At 39.0% G+C, this 24,103-nt stretch overlaps 3 protein-coding genes and 1 long non-coding RNA gene across 5 annotated transcripts; 2 read left to right on the top strand and 2 right to left on the bottom strand.

Annotated features, from left to right (window-relative positions):
• Positions 1–995: 995 nt before the first annotated feature.
• On the top strand, positions 996–3,354 carry LOC143413465 (uncharacterized). 2 transcript variants are annotated; one of them, XM_076876624.1, is made up of 5 exons: positions 996–1,415; positions 2,024–2,377; positions 2,495–2,632; positions 2,731–2,789; positions 2,872–3,354. In XM_076876624.1, exons 1-5 carry the CDS (start codon positions 1,094–1,096, stop codon positions 3,004–3,006), a joined length of 1,008 nt encoding a protein of 335 aa, XP_076732739.1. In that variant the 5' UTR covers positions 996–1,093; the 3' UTR covers positions 3,007–3,354. The 2 variants fall into 2 exon arrangements, 1 of the variants encoding a protein (XP_076732739.1); XR_013094073.1 differs by lacking the exon at positions 2,495–2,632.
• Positions 3,355–6,817: 3,463 nt separating this feature from the next.
• LOC101479346 (uncharacterized) lies at positions 6,818–9,261 on the top strand. The gene is made up of 6 exons (XM_004553590.3): positions 6,818–6,917; positions 7,186–7,515; positions 7,629–7,991; positions 8,076–8,213; positions 8,303–8,346; positions 8,426–9,261. The coding sequence occupies exons 1-6, from the start codon at positions 6,875–6,877 to the stop codon at positions 8,558–8,560; spliced, it is 1,053 nt and encodes a 350-aa protein (XP_004553647.2). The 5' UTR covers positions 6,818–6,874; the 3' UTR covers positions 8,561–9,261.
• A 761-nt stretch (positions 9,262–10,022) lies between these two features.
• On the bottom strand, positions 10,023–13,356 carry LOC143413463 (uncharacterized). The gene is made up of 3 exons (XR_013094068.1): positions 13,253–13,356; positions 12,136–12,203; positions 10,023–10,212 (listed from the first exon to the last, which is right to left on the bottom strand). It is a non-coding gene; the product is annotated as an uncharacterized LOC143413463 (long non-coding RNA).
• A 608-nt stretch (positions 13,357–13,964) lies between these two features.
• LOC111500626 (immunoglobulin kappa light chain-like) lies at positions 13,965–14,965 on the bottom strand. Its single transcript, XM_023152762.2, has 3 exons — positions 14,923–14,965; positions 14,447–14,791; positions 13,965–14,320 (listed from the first exon to the last, which is right to left on the bottom strand). The coding sequence occupies exons 1-3, from the start codon at positions 14,963–14,965 to the stop codon at positions 13,965–13,967; spliced, it is 744 nt and encodes a 247-aa protein (XP_023008530.2).
• Between the last annotated feature and the right edge of the window lie 9,138 nt (positions 14,966–24,103).

Raw genomic sequence — 24,103 nt, 5'->3', positions numbered from 1 at the left:
CACTTTTATGAATCGTCTAGTATAGATGCAGCGAGAGACCAGGAAAACGCATGTAAACAAGCAAAAAATTCAAAGTAATCTGTAGGGATATTAAAGACAGATTACTTTTGGTCCAGTGGGTTCAAAGATTATCCAAAATAATGTAGATATAAAATCTAAATCTACTAATATCAGCTAACATCAGTCAGAAAAGCATCTCAGTAAGAAAAAACCTGCTACCTGAATTAAATTTTCTTAGTGAATTAATAAACCAGCTTCCACCAAATGGTGGCAGCAGTGCAAAGAGAATAAAAGACTCGTGTGTAAGATGTTACCAAAAGAAAATTCAGACATCATATAAATTCTCATGGTTTTAGTTTAGCCCAAAATAAACGAAGCAACGTTTTCTTTTAATATAGCCTCTTTACTGCAAAATCACAAAATAGTAGTTTTTCTCTTGACATACGATTGACCTGTATTGTCAGCCATATTTTGTGTTTTGGTGAAGATTTTTCGTCTTCCTGTATTGATGATGTTGTGTTTATCAATAATAAAAACTTATATCATGAATTATAATGTAAAATCTTGGATACAATTTTCCATAATTGCCTTTTTCTGGTAATATTTAGCCACTTCTTTTGGCCCAATAGAGCAACTAAGCAAAAAGTGATGTCTTGGAGCTTTTCTCTTTGTAACATGGCTGAAAATTTTGGACAGGAAATCTATTCTAGAATTTTACTTGTGTTGTGATAACTGCTCGTGTCATGTATGTTCATTGGAGACAATGAGATAATTTTAATTTTGGAAAGACATTTAAAAACTAACATTATTACAGACCAATCAGATTGTTTTAAAATGGTTACCTCCCATCTCATTGTCCCCTCCCATCTCATTGTCCCCTCCCATTTGATAAAACCACATTAAGATTAATCATCTTGCAGTGAAATCTAATTTTAACTGAGGTCTGAACCAGAAAATGTTGATCATATTGTGCATAGCTCTTTTACTCACAGCTGGGCGTAAGTATGCATCTGTGTTCAGTTTTCTCTGTGTTTCAGTAATTGTTAACTTTTACACTTGGATGTAAAGGATTGTCTTTATTTTTTCAGGATGCATGGATGACCAAAGCTTTGTAACAAAAAATGTTCATCTTGGAGAAGATGTGACTCTGACGTGTAGTCGCCGGTCTAACTTGTCAGGATTACTTTTTTGGATGCGAGTTGTTGCTGGAAATCTGCCTGAAGTCTTAGGGGCGACCTACACTTTTGATCAGGGCACTGTTAACAAAACTCCTCGTATTACAACAAAGCAGGAAACAGGAACATTTGTCCTCCATATAATTCAAACACAGCTCAATGACACTGCCTTCTATTACTGTGAAGAAGTGATTGAACTCAAAACGACAAAGTGGAATATTACTTTCCTAAGAGTCAAAGGTAAATGACACAATATTCTCCTTATTGATGCTCAACTTTGAATTTATTTTGATTTACACATTTATTAACTACCTCTCATTGTACGGTTTAAGCCATAGCTGCCCTTAATTAACAGTACTTACTAGTTAATACTAGTTATTAGAAAAATGATTTTTCATGTTTCTCTGTTGAAAAATGCACCAGCATGCAGAAGCATATGTTTATAATAAAATATCAATATTATACTTGAATTATTAAAAGTACTGTTTTACAAAAAAGCTGAAAATATAGTAAAGTACTTTACTATATTTTATTAAGATACCAAATCTTATTTACTTGCATTCCTGAACAGAAGTCAGCTTAAATGAGTGTATAACAACATGAATTCAGTTTGCTGTTTGTCTAATAAATAACAATATAACTTTTGCCTTTAAACAAGTTTTTGGCTGATTGACACATTTTTCTGTTTTCTTGTTTTCATGATGGGTGGTAAAATACTTTTGTTAAGAATCATACATAAGTTTGAGGGACAGTTGGTGGCATAAGTTTAGCTTTATTCATGACTGTGAAAAATAAAAATTCTTGCAGTGGTTTTAAATGAATTGTACATACTTTGTTTTATTTTCCAGGACCAGAACCTGACATCCCCATTGTCATTCAAGAGTTGCCATCAGCTCCGATATATCAAGGAGACTCAGTGACTCTACAGTGTTCGGTCCTCTCTGACCTGCAGAAGAATACATGTCCAGAGGATGTGTACTGGTTCAGAGCAGGAATGGATGAAACACATCCCAGTGTGATTTACGTTTATAGAAGCAGTGGTGATGAATGTGAGAGGCAGTCTGATGTTCATTCTCCTCGAAAATGTGTCTACAACTTCTCAAAGAACAATATCAGCTCTTCTGATTCTGGAAACTACTATTGTGCTGTGGCAACATGTGGACATATCATTTTTGGTAATGGAGCAAAATTGAATATTAAAGGTAACAACCTTTATGTAATATATACATCTTCAGATTATTTCTAGTTTTCAGGAGGCACATTTAAGGAAATGTTTTCATAGCAATTAACCTTTCGTGTTTGATCCTTTTGTTTTTCAGACAACATTTGGTCATTTGGAGATTCTCAGGTGGTCAACACAGTTGTGTTTCTTTTGTGTGCTGCTTTGGCAATAAGTTTGATGATTATAGCCTTACTGAGTTATGTAATCAAGAACAAGAAATATAATTGTTCGAATGGTAATGAATTTCCTATTATATTTATCTATATTTAATTTTGAGTATATTATGAAATTCATTGCATCTGTACATATTATTTTTTGGGTAATTTATTCCAGCTGCTGCTGCAGTGGAAACACATTCTACCATGACCACAGGCAACCAACAACATCAGCAGGTAGGCTGTTTTAAATCTAAATTGTTGCACTGGAACATTTATGTTTTTTATATTTAATCAAGTTGTCACATTATCTCAACAGGTAACTGAAGAGCCCTTAGTTTATTCTGTGCCTAATTTTACAAAGAAGAAAGTCAGACGAAATCCAAGGAGCGGTGAAAAATCTGTTGATGGACAGAGCATCTATGCAGATGTCAGAGTTTTAGGGTATGAGTAGATACATTTACAGTTAAGGTCGTAATCAATACATTTTATGTATTGATGGCCTTTAATGAGAGAGAAATTTTGTAATAGAGAGTGTATTTTCCCAAGAGACATGAAACAGTCAACTATACATTTAGGCCTAATATTTATATTAACCTATTAACTCGATCGTATATTTGGGCCCTCTTTTGGGATTTTGTTTGTTTGTAGTTTATTGGAGTTGAAATGTCTTTTTAGTATAAAAACCACTTTTTAAAATGGTTGACTTTTTGGTATAACCAAGTATAAAATACAATAATTAATACATGCAATCGCAGCAGTGTAAGGTGGTGAAAGAGGTCCCCCTGCTTGACTCATCGATGGTCATTCCTTTCTAAAACAAATGGCCTCTTTGACTAACTAGGGTTTTTCTTACTGAGATGCTAACTAGCAGGCATTATAATTTCCATCAGTTTTTTGGGCACTTAACCTCGTACACTACATCGCTTTATTTGTGCTATAGAACCCAATCATTGGGATAAATGAGTATTTGGCAAGGTGTGTTTTGGGGTTTGAGAGTAAAATGTATTTCAGCTATACAATACTTCTGACACACAAGGATAGATGACAGATATAACTGAGGGAGAATAAATTAGTACATAAATATTTTTTTAATTTTCCAAAGCGGTTACTGATCTCTGGGATAGCCAGTGGTTATTGCTAGTACAGATCATTATGCAGCTGTACTGAATACTCCTATATGGTTGGGGAAACCTGCAGCCAGTCGAAACTAATTAAGCTTTTTGTTGTTTTTGTTAGCAGTAAACTTTATTTTGGACATGGAAAAAAACTGTTTATATAGACTTATAGAACTGATTATTTATGTTATTAACAATAGAACAATTTTATTTACGCTTGAGCTCAGCTGGAAAGTGGTTTTTTTTCTTAATTTGGTGATTTTTTTAAAGCAATAATAATGAAATAATCTTTCGTTGCTGTTGTTTGCATTTGTCAAAATACGTTTTTATTGTTACTTGAAACCTGGCACAAAAAAATTATTACGTAATGAATTAGCTAAGGGCTATTGCATTGTGTTTATCCTGATTTTTCTTAAGCTTTTGAGAATGTTTTAATAAATTTTTTCATTAGTTCACTACTTTTGTCTCTATGACTCCTTATTAACCTACTCTTGTCAGTTTGCTAGTTATGCTACATTCACACTACAAAACTGTGGAATGACCAAAATGACTGTGGCCGCCATGTGCAATTAACTTGAAGTCTCAATGCCTTTGAAATGGTTGCTTCAAAGATGGGTTCCAGGTCTGCCAGCATGTGTAGTCAGCTACTACCTTCAAAGGGATTTGTTGTATCAAGATAGAGATAAAATAGCAATAAAATGGAATTAGCTGCTGTATTCAGAAGTATCTGCATTCAGAAGATGCACATAACCATTATCAAAACACTCACTGGTTTATCAAATCTTGTTCTGAAGCTTTAACTTCAATTTTGACTATTAGTATTTTCTTGTTTTATATTTCCAGCTGTTAATCTGACTGAGAAAGTGAGGGACACGACACAATAAACTATAATAAGCAACGTGTCAATCAAAAGACAGCCCCGCTCTAAAGCAAAATGACTTACTGTTCAACATCATTCTGAAGTGGAACATAATTTAAAATAAATGACAAACAGGCTGTTCTGTTTGTCATACACTTATATAGACATTCCTACTCCTTTTTTTCTCCATTCCTCTCCTCACATCCAACCAATCATGGAGGATGGATGCCCCACCCACCTGACCTTGTTAAAAGGGAGATTTTCTCTAGCATTGCCACCAAGTGCTTGCTCATAGGTAGGGATGGGTACCGGTGTCTGACATAAACGGTAGTAACCAGACCGAAAAGCAGCGCACATTTCGGTGCTTTATTTCGGTGCTTTTTTTCCTGAGCTGTGATACACTTCTAGCCAATCATTTTAAGTTTCCGAGGATAGTAGGCGGGTCCAGGTACGAACGTTCTTTTAGAGCAGAGCTACAGATTAAAAATGCCCAAGGCGAAGCGGTCAAAAGTCTGGCTGTACTTCACAGCAAAATATGCAAACTCAGCAGCAACAAGTGCTTTAAGCTGATACTGTGATACTGTCAAAGGAGGTAACACCTCAAATCCGATGAAACACCTGGCGACGCATAGCGTTTTTTTTAAAAGCCGAGAAATGCGCCGTATTTGATAGCTTGCTGCGAGACCTCACACCGAGCGCATCTACTGCAGGTGGGTTGGCTGTTATGCAACATCCCCCAAAAACACGAAGAGGAGAGTCCTGGCCCCTAGCCCTGCCAGTGTAGCAGAAATGATGATGGATGATGATGCAGCAGCAGCCGTTCTTTTCTGCGTGAGTAGTTTAATGTTGTTCGTGTGTAATTTACGTTGAGTAGGCTAACCACGTTATTACATTAATGCATGTAAGGTGAGCTAGCAAACATCATCATAGCTACATGCGGCTGTCTTCTTGTTTGATGGCAGATACTCCCTTCACCCTGGCCAAAAAGGCTAAAATGACCAAAGAAGAAGTGGAAAACAGTTAAACATGAGAGGTTTTTGGACAAAGTTTGTGTTTTTTCCATTGTTTAAGCACTGCTTCCAGCCAAGAGTGATACCATATATGCCCCATAGCTGCAGAAAAGGCTAACATTGTTATCTTTTTACAAACAACAGCTGAACATGAGAGGTTTTCGGACCAATTTTGTGTTCTCCATTCTTTAAGCACCGGTTTGAGCACCGTTTGAGCACCGGCACCGTTTCAAAAGTACCGATTTGGCACCGGTATCGGATAAAACCTAAACGATACCCATCCCTACTCATAGGTGATTGCCTGGTCTTTGGTGTTTTCTCTGTATTACTGTCAGGCCTTTAATGTAAAGCAACTTGAGGCAACTGTTTTGATTTGACACTATGTTAATAGAACTGAATGGAAATTGAACTGCTGTGAGGCAGACTTCCTTCAGTAAGAAAACCGTAAGAGAAAAAAAAGTATTCTACAGCGTTAACACTTGTGGACTGGAGAAAGCTGTTAAACTATAGTCCTCAAAACAAGTGATACAGAGACTGTAAAGTTTCGGTTTACTTACAGATGCTGTATGTGTTAAGAAGGCACATTTGGTTCAACCACAGGACTAACAGTGGAGAACGCATGCAATTTTTTTTCATAAAAGGCTACTATGATCAGTACATGGGTGGGTATTTCCCTATTTCTCAGGAAATCAAAAATGAAAATCAAACGTGATACAAGTTAAAAAGAGTAACAAAACTTTACAGAACAATTGTGTAAAACCCAGTGCTCCAGAAAAAAATGATGCACTGATTTACAGTTACAAATAATGTATATGTATATAAAAATTAAATACCTTAATACCTTTTATTGATTTTCATCAGATGCAACAAGCAAGTCATTTTAGAGTTGATATTTGAAAACAGTTAATACAGCAAATGACCTCTACCTTTTGCACAGAAGCGCTATTTAAATTGTGAATGTGAGCATACTGAGCCTTTAGCCTTATAAAGGCAACAAATTCATTACTTTATTTATCTGTAAATTTCTGCAGGATCACAACTCCTCAGAACTGTTGACTAAATATTTTACCTGTCACCTCAGCTTTTTCACTTAAGCTATATTCTCTGTTTACATAATTATTATTATGCCATATATTTATGAACATATTAGATTATTAAAATATTTATGCTGAAGTTTGACCTGTTTGAGCAAACCACAAAAACCTCCAAAGGCATGTTGCACAATGCAGGAAATGAAAGCAGCTACCAAGTGGCTTCTTTTGACAGTCGGGACTATCACATCAATCTTGCATCACTCACTTAAAAACCAAAGCCCACATCACAAAAAGCATCAAGATGTTGCATTTATGGATTATACTGACTCTGCTTCGTCAAGGATGTAAGTGCAATCTACCTATGTCCCATTTTAGCGTTTTGTGGAGGTTTTACCCAATTGTCATTTTTTATAGCAAAATAATTCAATTTGCCTTCCAGTTGCAAGTAATGCATTTACGCTTTGCCTCTGGATATGCTGTTTCATAAGACTGATGATGTATATGCATGTACAGATTTTTTTTTCTTCTATTTTTCTTTCCCAAATCTACAATATTATGATTCTTATCTAATTGCATTTATATAATCTACATATCTGTTGTGCTTTCCTACAGCTGCTCTACTCTCAGTGACTAAATGTCAACTTGGCAACTCAGTGACCTTCACATGTTGGTTCCCTGATTTGGAGTATAGTAACACACGAGTCAAGTGGTACAAACAGAACATTGGTGGCAGCCTTAAACTAATTACAACGTTGATGAAAGCTACTGAAAAGCCAACATTTGAACGAGGCTTTCCTCAGTCACGATTTGATGCAAACAGCACACAAGTAATGAGCATGCTGACCATTTTTTCGACTGTCCGAGAAGATGAAGCACTCTATCATTGTGCAGCCTCCACCTGGAGTAAAGATCATTGGAATGCAACCTACTTGTCTCTGAATGGTAATGATGTCTTTTCATTGTTTTGGTTTTGTTTTAACCTTCATTACATTCTTTATATGCGTTAACCCTTTGCAGCCCTTTTTCAAGTTCCATATTATTATCATTTTTTATAGAAAACACTCAGTCAAACTACACTGTTGTTCAGTTGCCGGCAGGAAGTGATCCAGTTCAGCCAGGAGACTCAGTGACTCTCCAGTGTTCGGTCATCTCTAGTTCTGGCAACAGTTCTTGTCCTGATGAACACAGTGTCCACTGGTTTGGTGCTGGATCAGATAAATCTTTGGCGAACATCATTTACACTGATGGTAAAGGATCCGATGAATGTACCAAGAAACCTGAGTCAACATCGTCTTCAAAAAGCTGTGTGTATCGACTCTCTAAGAACATCACCTCCTCAGATACTGAGACTTATTATTGTGCTCTGGTCATTTGTGGGGAAGTTATTTTTGGGAATGGAACAAAACTCAATATTAGAGGTGAGTTTGACACATGCTGATGATACTGTTGCTCTTAATTAGAAGTTAAAAAAAATGTGATTAATTTTTTTTTTCTTCTGTCAGAAACCGGCTTGGGGACCTTTGGTGGTTTATTGAAAGACAATACAATTCTTCTGCTGCTGTGTGCTGTGTTGGTCATAAGTGTGATGGCAATTGGTATTCTTATTTATATCATCAAGCATAACAAGTGTGACTGCAATGGTAATATTACTTATGTCATATATCACAATTACTGTCACAAATGCTAATTTAATATTAATTTTTATAAATTTATTTTTATTCTTTTCTAGCTTCTAATTCCCTGCAAGAAAGTATTGAAAAACGAAACGTGAAGGTAAGGTAAACTCATCAAAAATAAGTAATTATTCTTTGTTATAACACTGACCGTTTCATTTCCCCCCACATTTCTCCAGAGAGAAAAGGACACATGCATTTACTCTGCTGTCATATTTACAACGATAAAAACTGACAGTGCTAGAAAAAGAAATACAAAAGCATTGGAGCGAGAAAGGATCTATGCAGCCGTCAAGGCTTTTGGAATGGATTAACCGACACTGGAAGTAATTGCCATCAGCTAATTATTAATGTTTTAGGTAAATGTTCTTATGAATGTGGCTCGACTCATCATTGCCCTTGATGCATCCATCACTCCATGTTTGTGTTTTGTAATATACAAAGTCACTGCATCCAGAAAATAATGTAATTGTGAACCCACTTATAAATCTTGATTCATTATTTTCATGGTTTTTTGAAACTTGTAATTGAGGTTTGTGACCACTAACCACAAGACATTCATTTAGGATGAATGACAGTCATAGTCGACGATGAACAATCCACTGGGTACTACCCGTTGTAACAGACCGGTTGCAAGTGCCTTCTGAGGGTTGATGGCAGTTTGTGGTAAAATAATTCCCATTTGTGCTCACAGTAAAAATTGAGATTTTGCAACATGTTGGCTGCAGCTCTGAGGCAAAACCTTTACATTGAGAGGTGAAACTTCTCCATTTACAGTATGTATCACACTTTTTCAAGTTTTTCTGTCACTTGGCTAGTAGCTAGCAAGTGTTTGCAGATAAATGGAAAAAACTAGAGACAACTGTGCTAGGAACCAAAGCAATCATAATGAGGTTTTTTGTTGCAGCACTTTGTCTTTCTTCATCTTTTCTCATTCTGATACTTTTATTTTGCCTAGAAATCATCTGACTTACAAGTGGCAAATTTAACATGTGATTAAAGTCCCAGTTTGGTATTTTGGTTGTTTTTATTGTTAATTGTACAAAACCAAGTTATGTTGCTGATTCATCAGGCTGAACAGGAAAATGTACCAAATGAAACGAAACTTACAGGTCTCTTGCATCATCTGGCTGCTATAAGAAAGTTAAACCCCACATAGGAAGCTTCGATAGTATGTGTGTAGGTAAAATAAAGGTTAAAAGTTAATGTCACTTTTTCCAAATTGTTTTTGATAAGGTTGTACTAATGTTATATTTGGCCAGAAGTGTGAGGTGTGAATTTTAATTAACTCCAATATAGTATATTACGGGTCAGGAGCATTACAGCCTGTAGATGGCACTAAAAGGACTATAACCATGTAACATCATAAAACACAAAAACAGCTCACCCAAAATATGACGAAGCAGCCGCAGCCATCAGTTGTCGATATGCACATTAATGCTTGCTACATGACAGACCTCAATCACTTCATTGATCGTCCACAGTTACACCAAAAAATGCAATACTGATATAGTACTGAGTTGCTGAGTGAAATGATGTTATTACTTCTGCTGTAGTGTAAGGTCAAGTTGTATTTAGCCATTTATAGGAATGCATTTTAGGTTGTACAATTAATTTTACAAAAGCCACTTTATTATAAGCTAACACAGCATTAACAGCATAAAAATGTGTAATGTAATGTTTTCAACAACTCACATGCTGAAATTTGTCGTAGGATTAACTTCAAATATAATAAACATTAACAACCAAATATTTGATTAAAAATAACCACCATAAAGAAATATAGGCTGTCTTTTCCTTGCAAATCCTGCTCTGCCTACTAAGATGTTTGAGACAATGCATGATTATATGGTCTCACAGCAGAGTACACACACTCCTGTGGTGACTCTTTCATCTTGTTCTTCTTCACTCGATTTCTTGAGGAGAAATTCAGTGCTACATAGTTTACTGCGTCTGACTCACCATCCTGTGAATAACAATTATGTAGTTTTTATTTTAGTAAAACAAAACAAAAACAAGGCTTCTGTCAACATACTTGTCAGCCTGGCTGAAGAAAACATTTACATTGACTATGGCAGATAAAATTAACTAAATATGATACAGTGATTATTATGAGACGACATATGATTGAAGAAAGGAGAAAAAAAATTATTGCGCTTTAGCTAAGGCCTCCATCACTCAGCCTGAGAGACCAGTCAGCGAACCTAAGGCAAACTTCGATCACTAGGGTACTTCCCCGACTGTTCAGCGAGGTAAAAGTGGTGTCAAAGCTAGTGCCTCACCACAAACCTCCTTGTGATTGCTTTGGTTGCCATCTTTGGTTACTTACTAAATTACTGCCTTATTGTTGCAGTCAACATGCTTTAGAAAGCGCAACTTTCATGCAAATTGTGTGCTGACCAAAGCAATAGAGATTGAAAATGTGACGTCATCAGGGGTAAAACCGCAAAGGATTCTGGGAACTCGTGGCAAGAGGTACTAGCGCACGCAGGCTTTCAATTGAAATTACATTACACAGCGATACAAAGAAACATAAAAAATGGCAAGAAGCTGTTGTATTATTAACTGCAATAGCCGGTCGCATGACAGCCACGGGAAGCCGACGGGTAAAGAGATCGGTTGTTATCAGATTACGTCGTTGAAGAGAAATTGTTCGAGCCATGTTTCCGAAGTAACAAAGATGCGACGGATGGCCTGGATTGCAGCCATTCAAAGACCAAATATAACGTCCCAGAACACTCCAGCTCACATGTTAGTCTGCTCCAAGCATTCCCACAAAGGTCAGAGTTTTGTAGTAGTTAATACGTCATTTTTCTTAACATAATTGGTGATATAGGTTACAAGCAAGTCTGGCGCTGAACACAAATGGTCGCTCTTTTGTTTATTGTGCATAAATAGTGAATTGTCCTGACACAATATTGCGTTTGGCTTCTGTTATTACCATGGTACATTGACAAAAACATATACTTTTATTCACAGGATAAAACAGGTTTTTGTATCACTAATTGCCCAGTACGATTACAGCATACAGTATTATTGTCGCTGCTACATTTCTGTATTATTTATTATTAGAAATTATTTCCACTACTAATTAATTACCGTTGAGCTTAAAGGTCCTATTAATAAACGGTTAACGAATGTGTAGTTATGAAGATGATTTGTGAGACTGGTAAACTTATGATACGTACGATGGTCTTTCGTTCTACACGGTGCATTTCAAGGTCCTGTACCCATCCGTCGGTAAACTGTACCTGGGCTTGTTGCAGTGACCTGAAGTTACTAAACTTCATGAGTGTATGCACTCACGCCAAGAACCGTATAATTATAAATATGAGCGTGGTGAAAGTTGGGCAGCACGCTAACGTCTTTTGTCCACTCTGTGTGCTCGTACGGGTCTAAACCTTTCACTTGTTTGATTTTTTTCCTCGTATCTTTTCTTTGACTTTTCATTAAGTCTGTCTTTGTACGGACCGACATTGTTCTCCTTTGTTTTGTACATAACTTTTTTGGGGGACAAAGAAAAAGCAAGAAGGTATTGGAACCGGAGAATGAACGTTTTGCGGTGCTGCAAATGCTTGCATTTGAGGCGGTACTTGGATTGTTTTGCCACGAGTTCCCGGCATGCAATGCGCGAGTATCACGTGGTCTGTCAATCTCTATTGCAAGGAGGTTTTCTTTGTGACCAGTTTCACCTCGTGTTTGGCAACAACTTCCGGCAATGACTCACAAATCAGACAGGGAATATACATTTTCCCTAGCAACCAGTGGTTTGCCACAGGGTCACCAACTGGTTTTAGGTCTATGTATCTGGGGCTCAAGTCAATGCTGCCATATTAAAATTCAGAGACAAAATGTTGAATTGTAATGTGCGAAAAAGTAGAATATTTACCACGACATTTAAATGGTCCAAAGTTGACAAGTTATTTTCTGAAATGTGAGAAGGATTCTTTGTCCCTGCTGAGAAAACCAAAAAGATTCAGAAAGTCAAAGTTGGGAATATGATTTGTGTTCCTTTTGTAATATGTCATCCTTATATTAACAATAAATCTAATTTCAAGTACAGACACCTGAACTTGCATTTAGAGGTGAAGTATCTAGTTAAATATGGAACTGAAATAAAAGTTGTACTTATTGTGTGTTCAGTAAAATCACATTTCATACAAGGCAGACAACCAGAGTGCTACACATTAAAATGTATAGCCAAAGTAAAAATGACACTAAAATCCAATCAAATAAGGCACATTGTCTACACAGCATTCAAAGACAGTATATAAGATCAGATAAAATCATATACTGTAAGGTTAAAATAGCAATAGAATAAAAGCAGACCTAAAAATCCAGTAATCTAAAAAGATGTCACAATGCAAAGGACAACAAATTTGTTTTTAATAAATATTAATTTAAATGTGCATGACATCTAAGCTGTGTGCACATGGAGACATAGATTATTCAGCGTGGGCAGATTAATTTCAGATACTCAATATACCAAGAATTACCTAAAGAAGTGTCTCCAGGTTTGATGCTGTTATATATAATAAAGTAGAAGTGATCACATTGAAATTAAAATTGTCAATTGAATATAATAATACCATTGCTATAAGTACAATAGACTGCTTTCTAATCTACATTCACTGGCAGCAAACTCAAACCACATATAAAAGTATATTCATGCATTTTCTGTAACACTAGCTGAACTGTAAATACTTGTTACAACACGATGCATGCAAGTTTTTTGTGTTTTACTGCATGGCTACAGTCAGTAGTTAATCTTATAGCTCACTAGGCTGCAAAAGAAAAGAAAAAGGTTAAGGATATCTTAACTGGTCCCCATTTACCAGTTCTCTGTATTTAGTCCGCGGTATGCATGAGGACAAACTTTCCAACAGCGTAAATCATTCAAATTCCAAGGTTAAAATGCATCTGGTTCCAAAAATTGAAGGAAAATTCATACAAAACACCATGGAAACATTTTTAGTTACTCAAGTAATGTAATGAAATGCACGTACCTTTGCCATTTTTAAACCCTCTCTGACTTTTGCAGAATACAAAGATGATATTCACAGTCACACTAAAGGCCAATAACACACCTAGTGCAAGGACAACCGGGTCAAGTTTTGCTTCTGGAAAAGACACACATGATATTTATGATTATTCACGCCAGATTTGAAGAAATCATAACATAAAACTTGCTGAAAAATGTTCAGTAGTGAACCCCAAAATACTTTTCACATCAAAGTCAAAGTAAACTTTCTTGTTATCTCTGCAACATACAGAACAGTATATAGAGAGACGAGACGACGAGGATCCAGTTCCATTCAGTGCAAAGGAGAGCAATAAATATAAGAAGAGTAATAAAGAAAGAAATATACACTTTAAGACTGAGCCAAAGGTAAAAACATAAAAAATAGATATTTTTGGCTGCAAAACAATTTTTTGAGAACATTTTATTGAGTGAGTATTACAAATAGGAAATGATTTATTCTTTATAAAATGTTTAAATACATGATGCAGTAGTTATTTACCAGCCAAAGAGACTAGAACAGCTAATAAAAATGCAGCCAATGATGATATATTTTATCACACTAGAGTTGGCCTGGTATATGTCCATATTGCTGATATATAAGAAGTTTAATGCATTTATATTTCCCTTGAAAACATTTAAGATCTACCCAGTTATTGACTAAAATGTCATGATTTTAAGAGATTTAAGATCTGACATTAAAACATACTTGTCTCCACTTGAGTTCCTTCACCAAACACGATCTCTCCACATGTGACCACTGCACAGTAGTAGATCCCAGCATCAGAGGAGTTCTGAATAGTTTTGGACAGACTGTGGACACAACGCCGTCCCTCTTGTTTTTGACTGTAGTTTCTGTGAGTGTAAATAATCGTGGCGTGGGATTGTCCTGATCCTGCTCTGAACCAGTACACTCTGTGTTCATCTGGGCACTCGCTTCTGTTCTCGTTGTTATTGGAGAAAAGTGAACACTGGAGAGTCACGGAGCTGCCTGGGTGGACTGACACTGCCTCCGGAGTTTGTTTCACGTAAACTGATTTCTGCTCACTGTGACCTGGGTTGTTTAGTAAAAAGCAGTGATAATGGAATTAAAATATTTAAAAATATAATACCAGGTTTCCTCAAAGCATTTGTGATTACTAAGTGAGGTAGAAAGAAATGAACATATCACATAGTTTACCATTTACAGCCAAGTAGACGCTTGTATTAAAGGTCTGTGAATAAGCTGATCCATACTGACAGAAATATGTTGCTTCATCCTCTTTTTGGACATTTCTCATGGAAAGAAAATACAGAGTCTGCCCCTCTGATACTGAGAAACGACCGTTGTTAAATTCTTCACTCAGTGTTTGTTTTGTGTAAGATCCTGTAGCAACTGTCTGGATCATATATCCTGGGGATTGCTTAAACCAGTGAACAAATTTGCCGTCCTTCTCTGTAACCGGACACTGCAAAGTAACATTTTTACCAACTTCAACTTCAATCAAAGGGATCTGGTGGGCAGCCTCTGCGCTTTGAATCAGAGCTGAAGAAACAAGACAAAAAGAGACAAAACCAGTAAACATTACAAATCTTCCCTCTTAAATACTATTGTCTTTACATTATACTGCACCTGTTAAAATCTGTGTAAACAACACTAGATCATCTTGTACTTACCTATTGTAGTAAAAAGAATCAAAGCAGTCTGTACTCCAATCATTGTGGTGAAACACGCTTGTGTTGCACGGTTGGTGCCTTCCTACCCAAATGAAGGTTTACTCACAAGATCATCAAAGTGTACAAAGTGGAAATCATCATGATTGGCTGAAACACAGAAAATGCACTCCTCCAAGGTTCAGCAAATCCATGATCCATTTTGAGTTACTCTTAGACGCATACGTACCATTAGCTAATGTTTTCTTTTATTTTGTCAGTTGTGACATGATAAGGTTGCAACTTAGATTTTGTTTATTGTGACAGTGATCATCATAATGTTGTTTAACCCTGACTGCAACATTTTCAGTAGTGCTGTGCAATACTGCATATTTTGGTAATGATCTGATACCAAGTAAACATAAAGCCGGTATTTTTGATACAAATGCTAGTACCAATACTTTAAACCTATAAAGGCAGTTTATGAAGGGGAGAGCAGTGTGTCATGATTCATGAGTTAAATTATCATCAAATTCTGAACAGATTTTAACAACCACTAAATAACAGTGATTTTTACTTTCCAGCAGCCCGATCTGGCGGGGAGGTGTGGGAAGCCAGATCGGGCGCCCCCTTTCCGGCTCTCCTCTCTGCTCTCTCCTATCTAGTCCCTTTTGTCTTACTTCTCTCTATCACCTTTTCTATCCCTTTGAAGAAGTGAGGCTCCATAAATGCTAAAGGGGTAAGTATTAATTCTCAGTTGCAGTGAATAGATAGGAGAAAATAAACTGTAGAAAACTAAACAGAAGAAAGACTGAGGGAAATAACACATTCACATAAACCAGTGACACCATCCAGGGCCTGATCAACCCTGGCAGGGCCTCCTTGGGTGAGAGCGTCTAGTGATAATGGCTGAAACACCCGATGAATCCAAGGTCCACTACTGACGATGTGTCCCAAATGTTAATATGATAATCTAGATCAGATCTAATTTCCCCCCAAAGAATGGCAGATTAGCTTGGGTAAAAGAGCGAAAGTTGAGGCACACAACAATGTGTTCTGCTCGTAAAGTTTCTGGGCTTCCTTTCCTCATAACAGCCATCCCTAAAGATTCTCGCCATTTCAAGCAATGCATTATCAGGGACTGCAACATCTGGTCCTTTTACTGAATCAGTGATTTTTACTTTCCGGAATAATTCGTTAACACAACAAAACACACCACAAAACATGTATTTTGACACTGGCTTTTAGGAAATCTAATGTAAACCTGCCTGTTTTTAAACTACTTTCAGTCAACTTTTGTTGTTAAAATGTGCTGTCGGGCTATAAATGTCTGAACACAAGAGTTCTAACATTTTCCATAGCTTAAGGCATTTGTTTTTGTCATTTCCAAAGAGATCATTAATTTAACACAATTCAGTGGACTGCATCATGAACTTAGAGGATAAAAACAAAGTACTGATCCTATACCAGTACCATGAATGGATCAGTATTCAATATTTAGACTGATCCTCCCACCTCTAATTCTCTACTTCTATTTTTCAGTTTTCACTGAAACACTAATGTTCTTATTTATAAACCCAAACATTATGGCTAACAGCTGGATTTCCCCGTTTGAGTGGAGCTAGCCAAACAGCGAAAAGCCAATTACTGCTAAAGAGACAGAGAGTGACAGTGAACAGTATGCCCCTGGTTTTAACATAAAACTTATTGTTGCAGCCAAAGACAACATAAAAGTGATCTCCTTAAACTGATGATTTGTTTTAGTGTCCTTATTTTTCTTTGAGTTATTGATCCTGTCACTATAAGGTATCAGACAAAAATCTGTCAGGTCTCAGTTGTCAGGAAAAAAGTTGTCAGGTATCAGACAAAAAAGTTGTCAGGTCTCAGTTCTCAAGAAAAAACATTGGACATTGGAATGCCCAGTGCAGTAGCAAATCGCTCGTGCTTCACTGCACAAGCTGGACCCACAGAGTCTGCTAAGGTTTGTCACTGCCATATTACATATGATATTTATATAAACCCATTTAGAGTGAGGTCCATGTAAATTTACCATTCTCTATTTGTTTATCTTCTGACAGCGTAAGATTACAAGTGCGCTCCAAAGCTTCCTTTGCCTGTTAGACATGGGAAAGCTGCAGACCGTCAGGGAGTGTACGCTCCATCAAGCCCACAGAATAGAGCCGGACTGGAATTTGTCAGTTCATGAACTGATGGCATTCATTTCAATCCTGTTTGTAAGAGCAATCATGTGTCCTGTTGGTGCCATTGTGGATTGCTGGTCAGAAAGATTTCTGGTGCCAGTAATCAAAGAGACAATGCCCCGAGATAGATTCATTTCAATTATGCCACACCTTCGATTTGATGACAAGGACACACGGGCAGAACGGGTGAAAACAGATAAATTTGCGGTGATCTCCGACATCTGGACACGCTTCAACAAGAACTGTGCTAAGAGTTTCACTCCAGGAGAACACATGACCATAGATGAACAGCTGTTCCCTACCAAGGTTCGTTGTCCATTCACACAGTATATCGCAACCAAGCCAGACAAATTTGGGATCAAGAACGTGGTCATGAAACTGATGGAGCCGTTTTTGGATGATGGGAGAAACGTCACAACAGACAATCTCTTTACTTCACTGTCACTGTCGCACAGACTGCTGCAGCGCAAAACGCCGTTACGGGGCACGGTGAATAAAGTCTGGCGTGAACTTACTCAACTTGTGCGGATGTATTCCATAAGAGCAGCAACACGCAGGTGGTCAGTAGCGGTTTTCTACAATATCCTGGACCTGGCGGCGGTGAATGCCTACATTTTGTACAAGGCATGTACAGGGTGGACAGGCAAAAGAAGATTGTTTCTGAGTCTTCTAGCTCAGGAACTTCGTTGCCGATTCATGTAGCACAAGGAAATATTAGCACAGACGCAGGCTGCTGCAGCTGCTGTGCCAGGGACTGTAAAGACAACGCAGTGCCAGTGGAATTTACGTGAATTTGCGCAGGGCTAGTAAATCTAGTAGTAGGGACTCGCACCAGGGGGAAAAAAGGCTCAGTAATTCTAGTGTTAAGGTGTGAAACAGCTGTGTACTGCCTTTTGTTCCTGGAGAAGGTATTTAACTGAGAGCCATGCTGGGCTCAGGGAGACTCTGCTGACCGTCTGTCCCGCGGTCATGCAGGGACTTCATCAAGCTTGGTTGTCTGTTCTTTGTGTGTTTGATTAAAGAATGTTAGCTACCGCTCACCGCTCGTCTGCAGGCTTTATTTAAATGGAAAACGTCCACAACAGGCAAAAAAAAAGCTTTTTGCTAAAAAAGAAAAGATTTAGAGCAGAAGTTTTTTGCACTGCATTTTAAAATGAAAACATATTGCATTTATTTACAAGTAAAGACACACAGAGCAGGAAGTGTGTTACTGTTTTACATCCACAGACACACAAGAAAAGAAGCAGGCAACATGAGGTCAAGTTATGGCAATTTTATTTGTGTGTTTCAGTACATGTATTTAGATTAGAGTTTTTAAAAAACAAACAAACGTCCCAAGAAGAAGGATGGGGTGAAAGAAAGGTGGAGAGAGGAGGAAGAAACTATTGATGTCCTCAAACTCGATGCTGCTGGGTCAGTTCTTTCTCAGCAGTCTGCTCCAGAATCCCCTCCTGTCCTCGGCTTGCTTTTCTTTTGCCTTCAGTTCTTTTAAGGTTTTGTTGAGCTGCTCCTCGGCATCTTTAAATTTTTAACTGCAAAATGACCTGATGAAAACAGTACAAAGGTTAAAGTACCACATGTGCTGTAGTGAAAGCTGCAGCTGTTTTATTGATAAAATTAAACACAAAAAAACAAAAGGATTAATCACCCATGTAACTGTGTCACTATATATCAGCATTAACAGGACCTCAGTTTGTATCTCAGACCTGCACAGCTTCCGTTTTAAACACTTGATGTACTCAGCTGTAAAAAGAGCACATTTGAGTTTCTCTAACACAATTAAATAAAACCTGATGAAGGTCAAAGGTCACAGTTTTCAAAGTTTTTTGCAGATAGTGTGTCATTTACCATAAAGTGATGCAGAGTTATTCATACCAGAGTAACCAGAGAGGATCATATATTTTTAAATATATAACTTTCTACAGGACTGAATATAATATCTTTATGTAAAAGTCCGGAGCCTCTGGGGAGTATCCGAGTATTTATAACATTACACAAACCAAAGGTCTCCATCACAGTGTTCATGAAATGCTGGGTTTATCCATCTCCTGGGGCGAGTGCTGAAGATTTCCCTGTGAGGGAGCTGCTGGTGAAGATCATGAGTCCTGTTTGATCAATGCGATGAGCTTCAGTGTTCCTGGTGTTTCTTAAATGATGCCTCTTTCAGCGGGTCAACAGAACTTCTGGCACAGGACAGCTGTGATGAAAGAAAGGGAAGACGTTTCTCCAAACCTCTGGACCCAGAAACCCAGCTTGGTCCTCCCTCACTAGTTTCTCTCCAGGGTGAATGTAGCTGTTATACATAATATGGATTATTATTAAATGAAAAGAACAAATTAGACTACACTACTGAAACCTTCTGCTGCTGTTTTTAAAGTTTCCATGTTACCAGGCTAAGAAGATTTAAACAGTTTTAGATCCATTACACTCACAGTCTTAAATGTCAAAATCTCGAAGGACAGCGTTATATTTTTGATATTAACAGTAACTCAGGGCTTCTGTGGAGTGTGTAGCCGATCTCATCGCTGTCTAAAAATGGATAAAAAACAGAACAAAAGAAGTGCTGAATCCTTCAATAACACAGACTATTAGAGTAGCAGCTGTCTGTGTGAAGCACTTGCTGCAGGGTTGCGCCATGAATGTATTCAGCTGCCAACAAAAAGGAGGACTCAGTGCGGGCAACTGCCATGAGTCTGACGATGTTGGGGTGAGACAGTCTCCTAATAAAACAGAAACATCTCCGAATAAAAAACAAAAAAATCACATTTCACCACTGTCGCTAGCTAGAATGAATTAGCCAGACAAAAATAGTACTGATTTGGTTTCGTACAAAACTAGCTTTCCTTCTCTGATATGTAACTTTCACAACATAACCGCAACTTAATATAACACAACTGTGGCAGCCCATGAATTTGGACATGTCATATTGACGTGTCCAAATTCATGGGCTGCATCCTCCTGAGGACCCGGCCTTCGCGGTCTATGTGGGCCAGGTCCTCAGAAGGTCGGGTAGGCCTTGGCTGTATCCCAATTCAGCGTCTGCAGCCTTAAAGGCCGCATTTTAAGGCCGATTACGTCACAGCGACACGACGAAGGCTGTCCCAATTCGAAGGCTGCTCGAAATGCGGTCCTCAAATGCGTCCTTCATTTCATTGAATTTTAAGGATGTGGCGGTGTAGACTTCGTGGCCCAACATATCCCAGAATGCATAGCGCGGCGGTGGGTGTGGATAATTTTCCTGGAAAAAAAAACGGCGGAAGAGGGGCGGCCGAAGAGTAAACTTTTAAAAGTAAGTACTGAATATTATGTTACTTATTTATGTGCGAATGTTTAATAACGAAGAACATTAAAACATTACTGTTGGCCAAATGTCGGCAAAGTTATGTGACATTAGTGACGTTTGTACTAACTTGGTTTTAAAGCCTTTACTTTAAAATATACGCCGTTCAATAGTTGACCTTAATCTTACAGAGAATGTGATGATTTTATGGATAATTAAATTAACTACTGAGACAAATTTAGTAATGCCAACATATTAAAAGAACAATATTTGTCTCTCATATATATAACACAGTTATATATACTGTGTCAAAGAAACCTGTCTTTGAGTGAAGATTTAAGGTGACAGGAAATATAAATAATATAAATAAATGCAGCTTGAATCTTTACTGAAGCTCAGTATTTTAAACAGAGTTCATTCACTGCTGTAATAACTAATAATGATTGAAATTACAACTTTAATATTGGCCATATTATATTTACATTTCCAAAGTAAGATGACTTTAGTCTCATGAACAACATTAGCTAATTGTTATTTACTAGGTAATCTTTTTTTTTTTTTTTTTTTTTTTTTTTTTTTTGGCCTGTCCCGTTTGGCTCTTTTGCCATCAGAATTGTTGTCTAAAGGCAAAGAAAGATGCCCAGCGGATTTACTTTACCAAACTGACCATCCCAGCCTTGCCGTAATGGTCCATTTGATTCACCTTTTATTGTTTATTTTATTTTCACTTACTGAATACGGGACAGACTTGACTGGGGGAAAGAAGGGGAGAAAGAAAGAGGGAAAGAGAAACAGCTGAGAAGAGGGACGGGGGAGAAGGGCAAAAGACAAAAACCAACAGAACGGGCAGAGAAAAAAAAAATGCATATATCAATCACCTGGATCACCTGCTGAGAAAGAAAAAAGAAAGCAAGCAGAAGAGAACAAGAGTAATAGAATAAACAACATCACAATGATATATGGGAATATGACAGTAAATACTAAATGTTAAACATTATTGTGCAGCACATAAGATCAACAGAACACAGTGTGCTTTGAGGTAGGAGCCAAAAAGGGTGTAGTTTGTGGGTGTGATCACCCGTGTGTACACCTGTGAGCATGGACGCGCTTATTTTTTGTTTTTTTAAAAGGTTCCTTCATGTAATAATCTGCTAGAGGGTGTGGGGGGGCCACAGCCCCGTCCTCCAGGGCGTGAAGCAGGTGTGGAGGAGATCAAAACTCCAGACATCCAGAGGCCCCCAGAACACAAGAGACCAAGGAAGACCAACAGAGGGGCAGCTGCGCCACTGTCCCGGAAAGAGCTGAGGAGAGTCCCAGATGAGGGCTCACTCAGCAGCCGCGGAGCAGAAGCCAGGGGGAGTTGCAGTGACGCGCCCGTGAGCTCCGCCGGCAGCCAGCTGCGCCTGAGTGACCGAGCCCCAGGCCGAGAGGCCGGGGGCACCCCACCTCCGAAGTGGCCCGAGCGAGCCCCAGGCTCCAGGCCCCGATAAGCGGCCGCCAAGGAGTGAGCCGGTGTGTACCTGGACGCCCATCCCCGGACACAAAGAACCACCAACGCACCGATGTCTGAGGGGGTCCGCCACTGGCAGGGGAAGTGGTGGTAGGGGGAGATAGGCCTCCAAACCTTGGAGGGCCTGAGATGTCCCCAGAGAGGTGGCGCCTGACACCCAACCTGACATATAGACACAGACATACAGGCACACACAGATACAAACATCCATTCCCCCCCTCATGCTCTCATATGCACTTACTCCACACTCAACCAACGTGGAGACAGACATAAAGAGACGTTGTACACACGATCACACTCCCCAAGCGTACTCTACAAACCGGGTCTAGGTGCCCCCGCCCCTGGAGGGGGGAACTGCACCCAGACCCAGGTGGTGTTTCCCTTTTCCCTGCGGTGGGGGGAGGCAGACCGCCCCGACTCCGCAGCAGCAGGAAGGCTCCACACTCCAGACCGCAGTCGGACGGCCAACTCCTCCTCCTAGTCCTAGCCCCCCTGCTCCAGCAGGTCGCAGAGAACGGGGGTGAGAGAAGACTCCGAACCTCCCTCCACCTGCTCATTGTAATGTTGATGCATGTGTGTTCTAAGGTGCATTTAAAACCCAGGAGGGCTTGGAGCTACCTGCCAGAGAGCAGCAGGTAAGCGCATAGTCCCTCCTGCTAGCCCTCAATGTCTACGTGTATTTAAAATTGAGAGGTGGGCAACGATGCCAGGGGTGGGGTGTACACCCTGATGGTACTTTGGACTCCGTGTATCGTGCCCACCCCCAAGATCCTATATGTATGTGTAATGAGAGTGTGAGTAATGTGAATGTCTAAGTTGTGGGATAAAATTGAGGCAGAGGCAGCCAGAAGGGGACAGAGGGGGGGGGGGGGTAGCCTCCTCTGCACCCTGGTGACATACCCCTACTCCAAGGCCCTGCATGTGTGGGTGGTTGTGGTGGAGCGGGAAGAGGGAGGCAGCTGGAGATTTACTAGGTAATCTTAAATGACTGTTCAATACAGAAGTGAAGCCCAATAATCATGATTTCACAGTCAGCCTCAGATACTTATCAAATCAAAGCTCATGTACAAACAAACAAACGAATGAACAAAAGATTTTCTCCTTCATTTCTGTCAAACAAAGCTGTATGAAACGTTTCCAGCTGTTAGTGTCATGGTTGCTAGGCATCCAGGGCAGCGCGACGGAGGCTAGACCGTCCCATTTCACAAGCCTCTCACTTCCGGCCTTTAAGTACGCGGCCCTTGTGGACCGTTAAGGCTGCGCACTTTAAGGCTGCAGACCCTGAATTGGGATACAGCCCTTGTGTCGTTAGGAGCCTGAACCGCAGTAAAACTCCGGTGAGGTCAATGACCTTACGCTCTCCCACTGTCACACGTTGATGACGTATCTGGAAATCAATTCGGGTGGGACCAGTGTTGCCAACTCCTCAGTAAGGAAAATCGCTATTGGCTGTCCTAAAAGTCGCCAGAAGTCGCTAAGTGATGTCATCGCCTAATTTGCATAGTTGGTCATGCTAATGTAATTGTAACCTACGCTGTTGGAGAGAGAAATAACATCGTGTTAGAGGCATAAAGTCAGTAAAAAACGTCTTAAATGCATTTAGAATTTATTTAGAACTACAAATTAAATTTCTTTTAGCAATTATTGTTTTTTTAATGTCACAATTCCAACCCCGCTCCTTTATCCGGGCTTGGACCGGCAAAAGTGACCCGAAACAGGCACTCTGGTGGAGTGTGTGTAGTTTTAAACTTTGTGGTCCACAAAACAGCATACCAGTAAAAGAAGAACTGACTGCGTTACAGTCAGTGCAGGAGCCCTGCCCTATTAGCAGCTGGGGAGGACTATCCTCCACCTGTGAGCGCTTTGGCACGGGCGAGGTGCCCACCGCAGCACCCGCTGCTTATTGAGAGTAAGAGCGATACGCACTTTCACGTCAAAAAGTCGTCATAAATAAGTCTCTAATAACGCCAGAAAAAGTCGCCAGATTTGTCGCTAGTTGCGTTTCAGAAATAAAGTCGCTAAGGTGGTCTGAAAACTCGCTAAATATAGCGACAAAGTCGCTAAGTTGGCAACACTGGGTGGGACATGACAACATCGCCACCTGCAGGAAGATTTTCTCTTTGGTACCTTGTGTTCTGATACCTGACAACTTTTTTCTTGAGAACTGAGACCTGACAATTTTTTGTCTGATACCTGACAACTTTTTTCTTGAGG

Source organism: Maylandia zebra, linkage group LG2 (genome assembly GCF_041146795.1).
Source record: "Maylandia zebra isolate NMK-2024a linkage group LG2, Mzebra_GT3a, whole genome shotgun sequence".
Lineage (NCBI taxonomy): Eukaryota > Metazoa > Chordata > Actinopteri > Cichliformes > Cichlidae > Maylandia > Maylandia zebra.
Note: the sequence above shows the minus strand (reverse complement) of the source record. Positions and strands in the feature narration are given on the sequence as shown.

What these genes read in the sequence shown, in the direction of transcription:
- LOC143413465 (XM_076876624.1), top strand. Translation starts at nt 1,094, where the DNA reads ATGGATGACCAAAGCTTTGTAACAAAAAATGTTCATCTTGGAGAAGAT. An exon ending in AGCAAAATTGAATATTAAAG is followed by an intron (nt 2,378 to 2,494) that starts GTAACAACCTTT and finishes TTTGTTTTTCAG; the next exon opens with ACAACATTTGGTCATTTGGA. An exon ending in GAAATATAATTGTTCGAATG is followed by an intron (nt 2,633 to 2,730) that starts GTAATGAATTTC and finishes AATTTATTCCAG; the next exon opens with CTGCTGCTGCAGTGGAAACA.
- LOC101479346 (XM_004553590.3), top strand. Translation starts at nt 6,875, where the DNA reads ATGTTGCATTTATGGATTATACTGACTCTGCTTCGTCAAGGAT. An exon ending in AACAAAACTCAATATTAGAG is followed by an intron (nt 7,992 to 8,075) that starts GTGAGTTTGACA and finishes TTCTTCTGTCAG; the next exon opens with AAACCGGCTTGGGGACCTTT. An exon ending in TAACAAGTGTGACTGCAATG is followed by an intron (nt 8,214 to 8,302) that starts GTAATATTACTT and finishes ATTCTTTTCTAG; the next exon opens with CTTCTAATTCCCTGCAAGAA.
- LOC111500626 (XM_023152762.2), bottom strand. Translation starts at nt 14,965, where the DNA reads ATGATTGGAGTACAGACTGCTTTGATTCTTTTTACTACAATAG. An exon ending in GATTCTTTTTACTACAATAG is followed by an intron (nt 14,792 to 14,922) that starts GTAAGTACAAGA and finishes TTGTTTCTTCAG; the next exon opens with CTCTGATTCAAAGCGCAGAG. An exon ending in CGTCTACTTGGCTGTAAATG is followed by an intron (nt 14,321 to 14,446) that starts GTAAACTATGTG and finishes TAAACAACCCAG; the next exon opens with GTCACAGTGAGCAGAAATCA.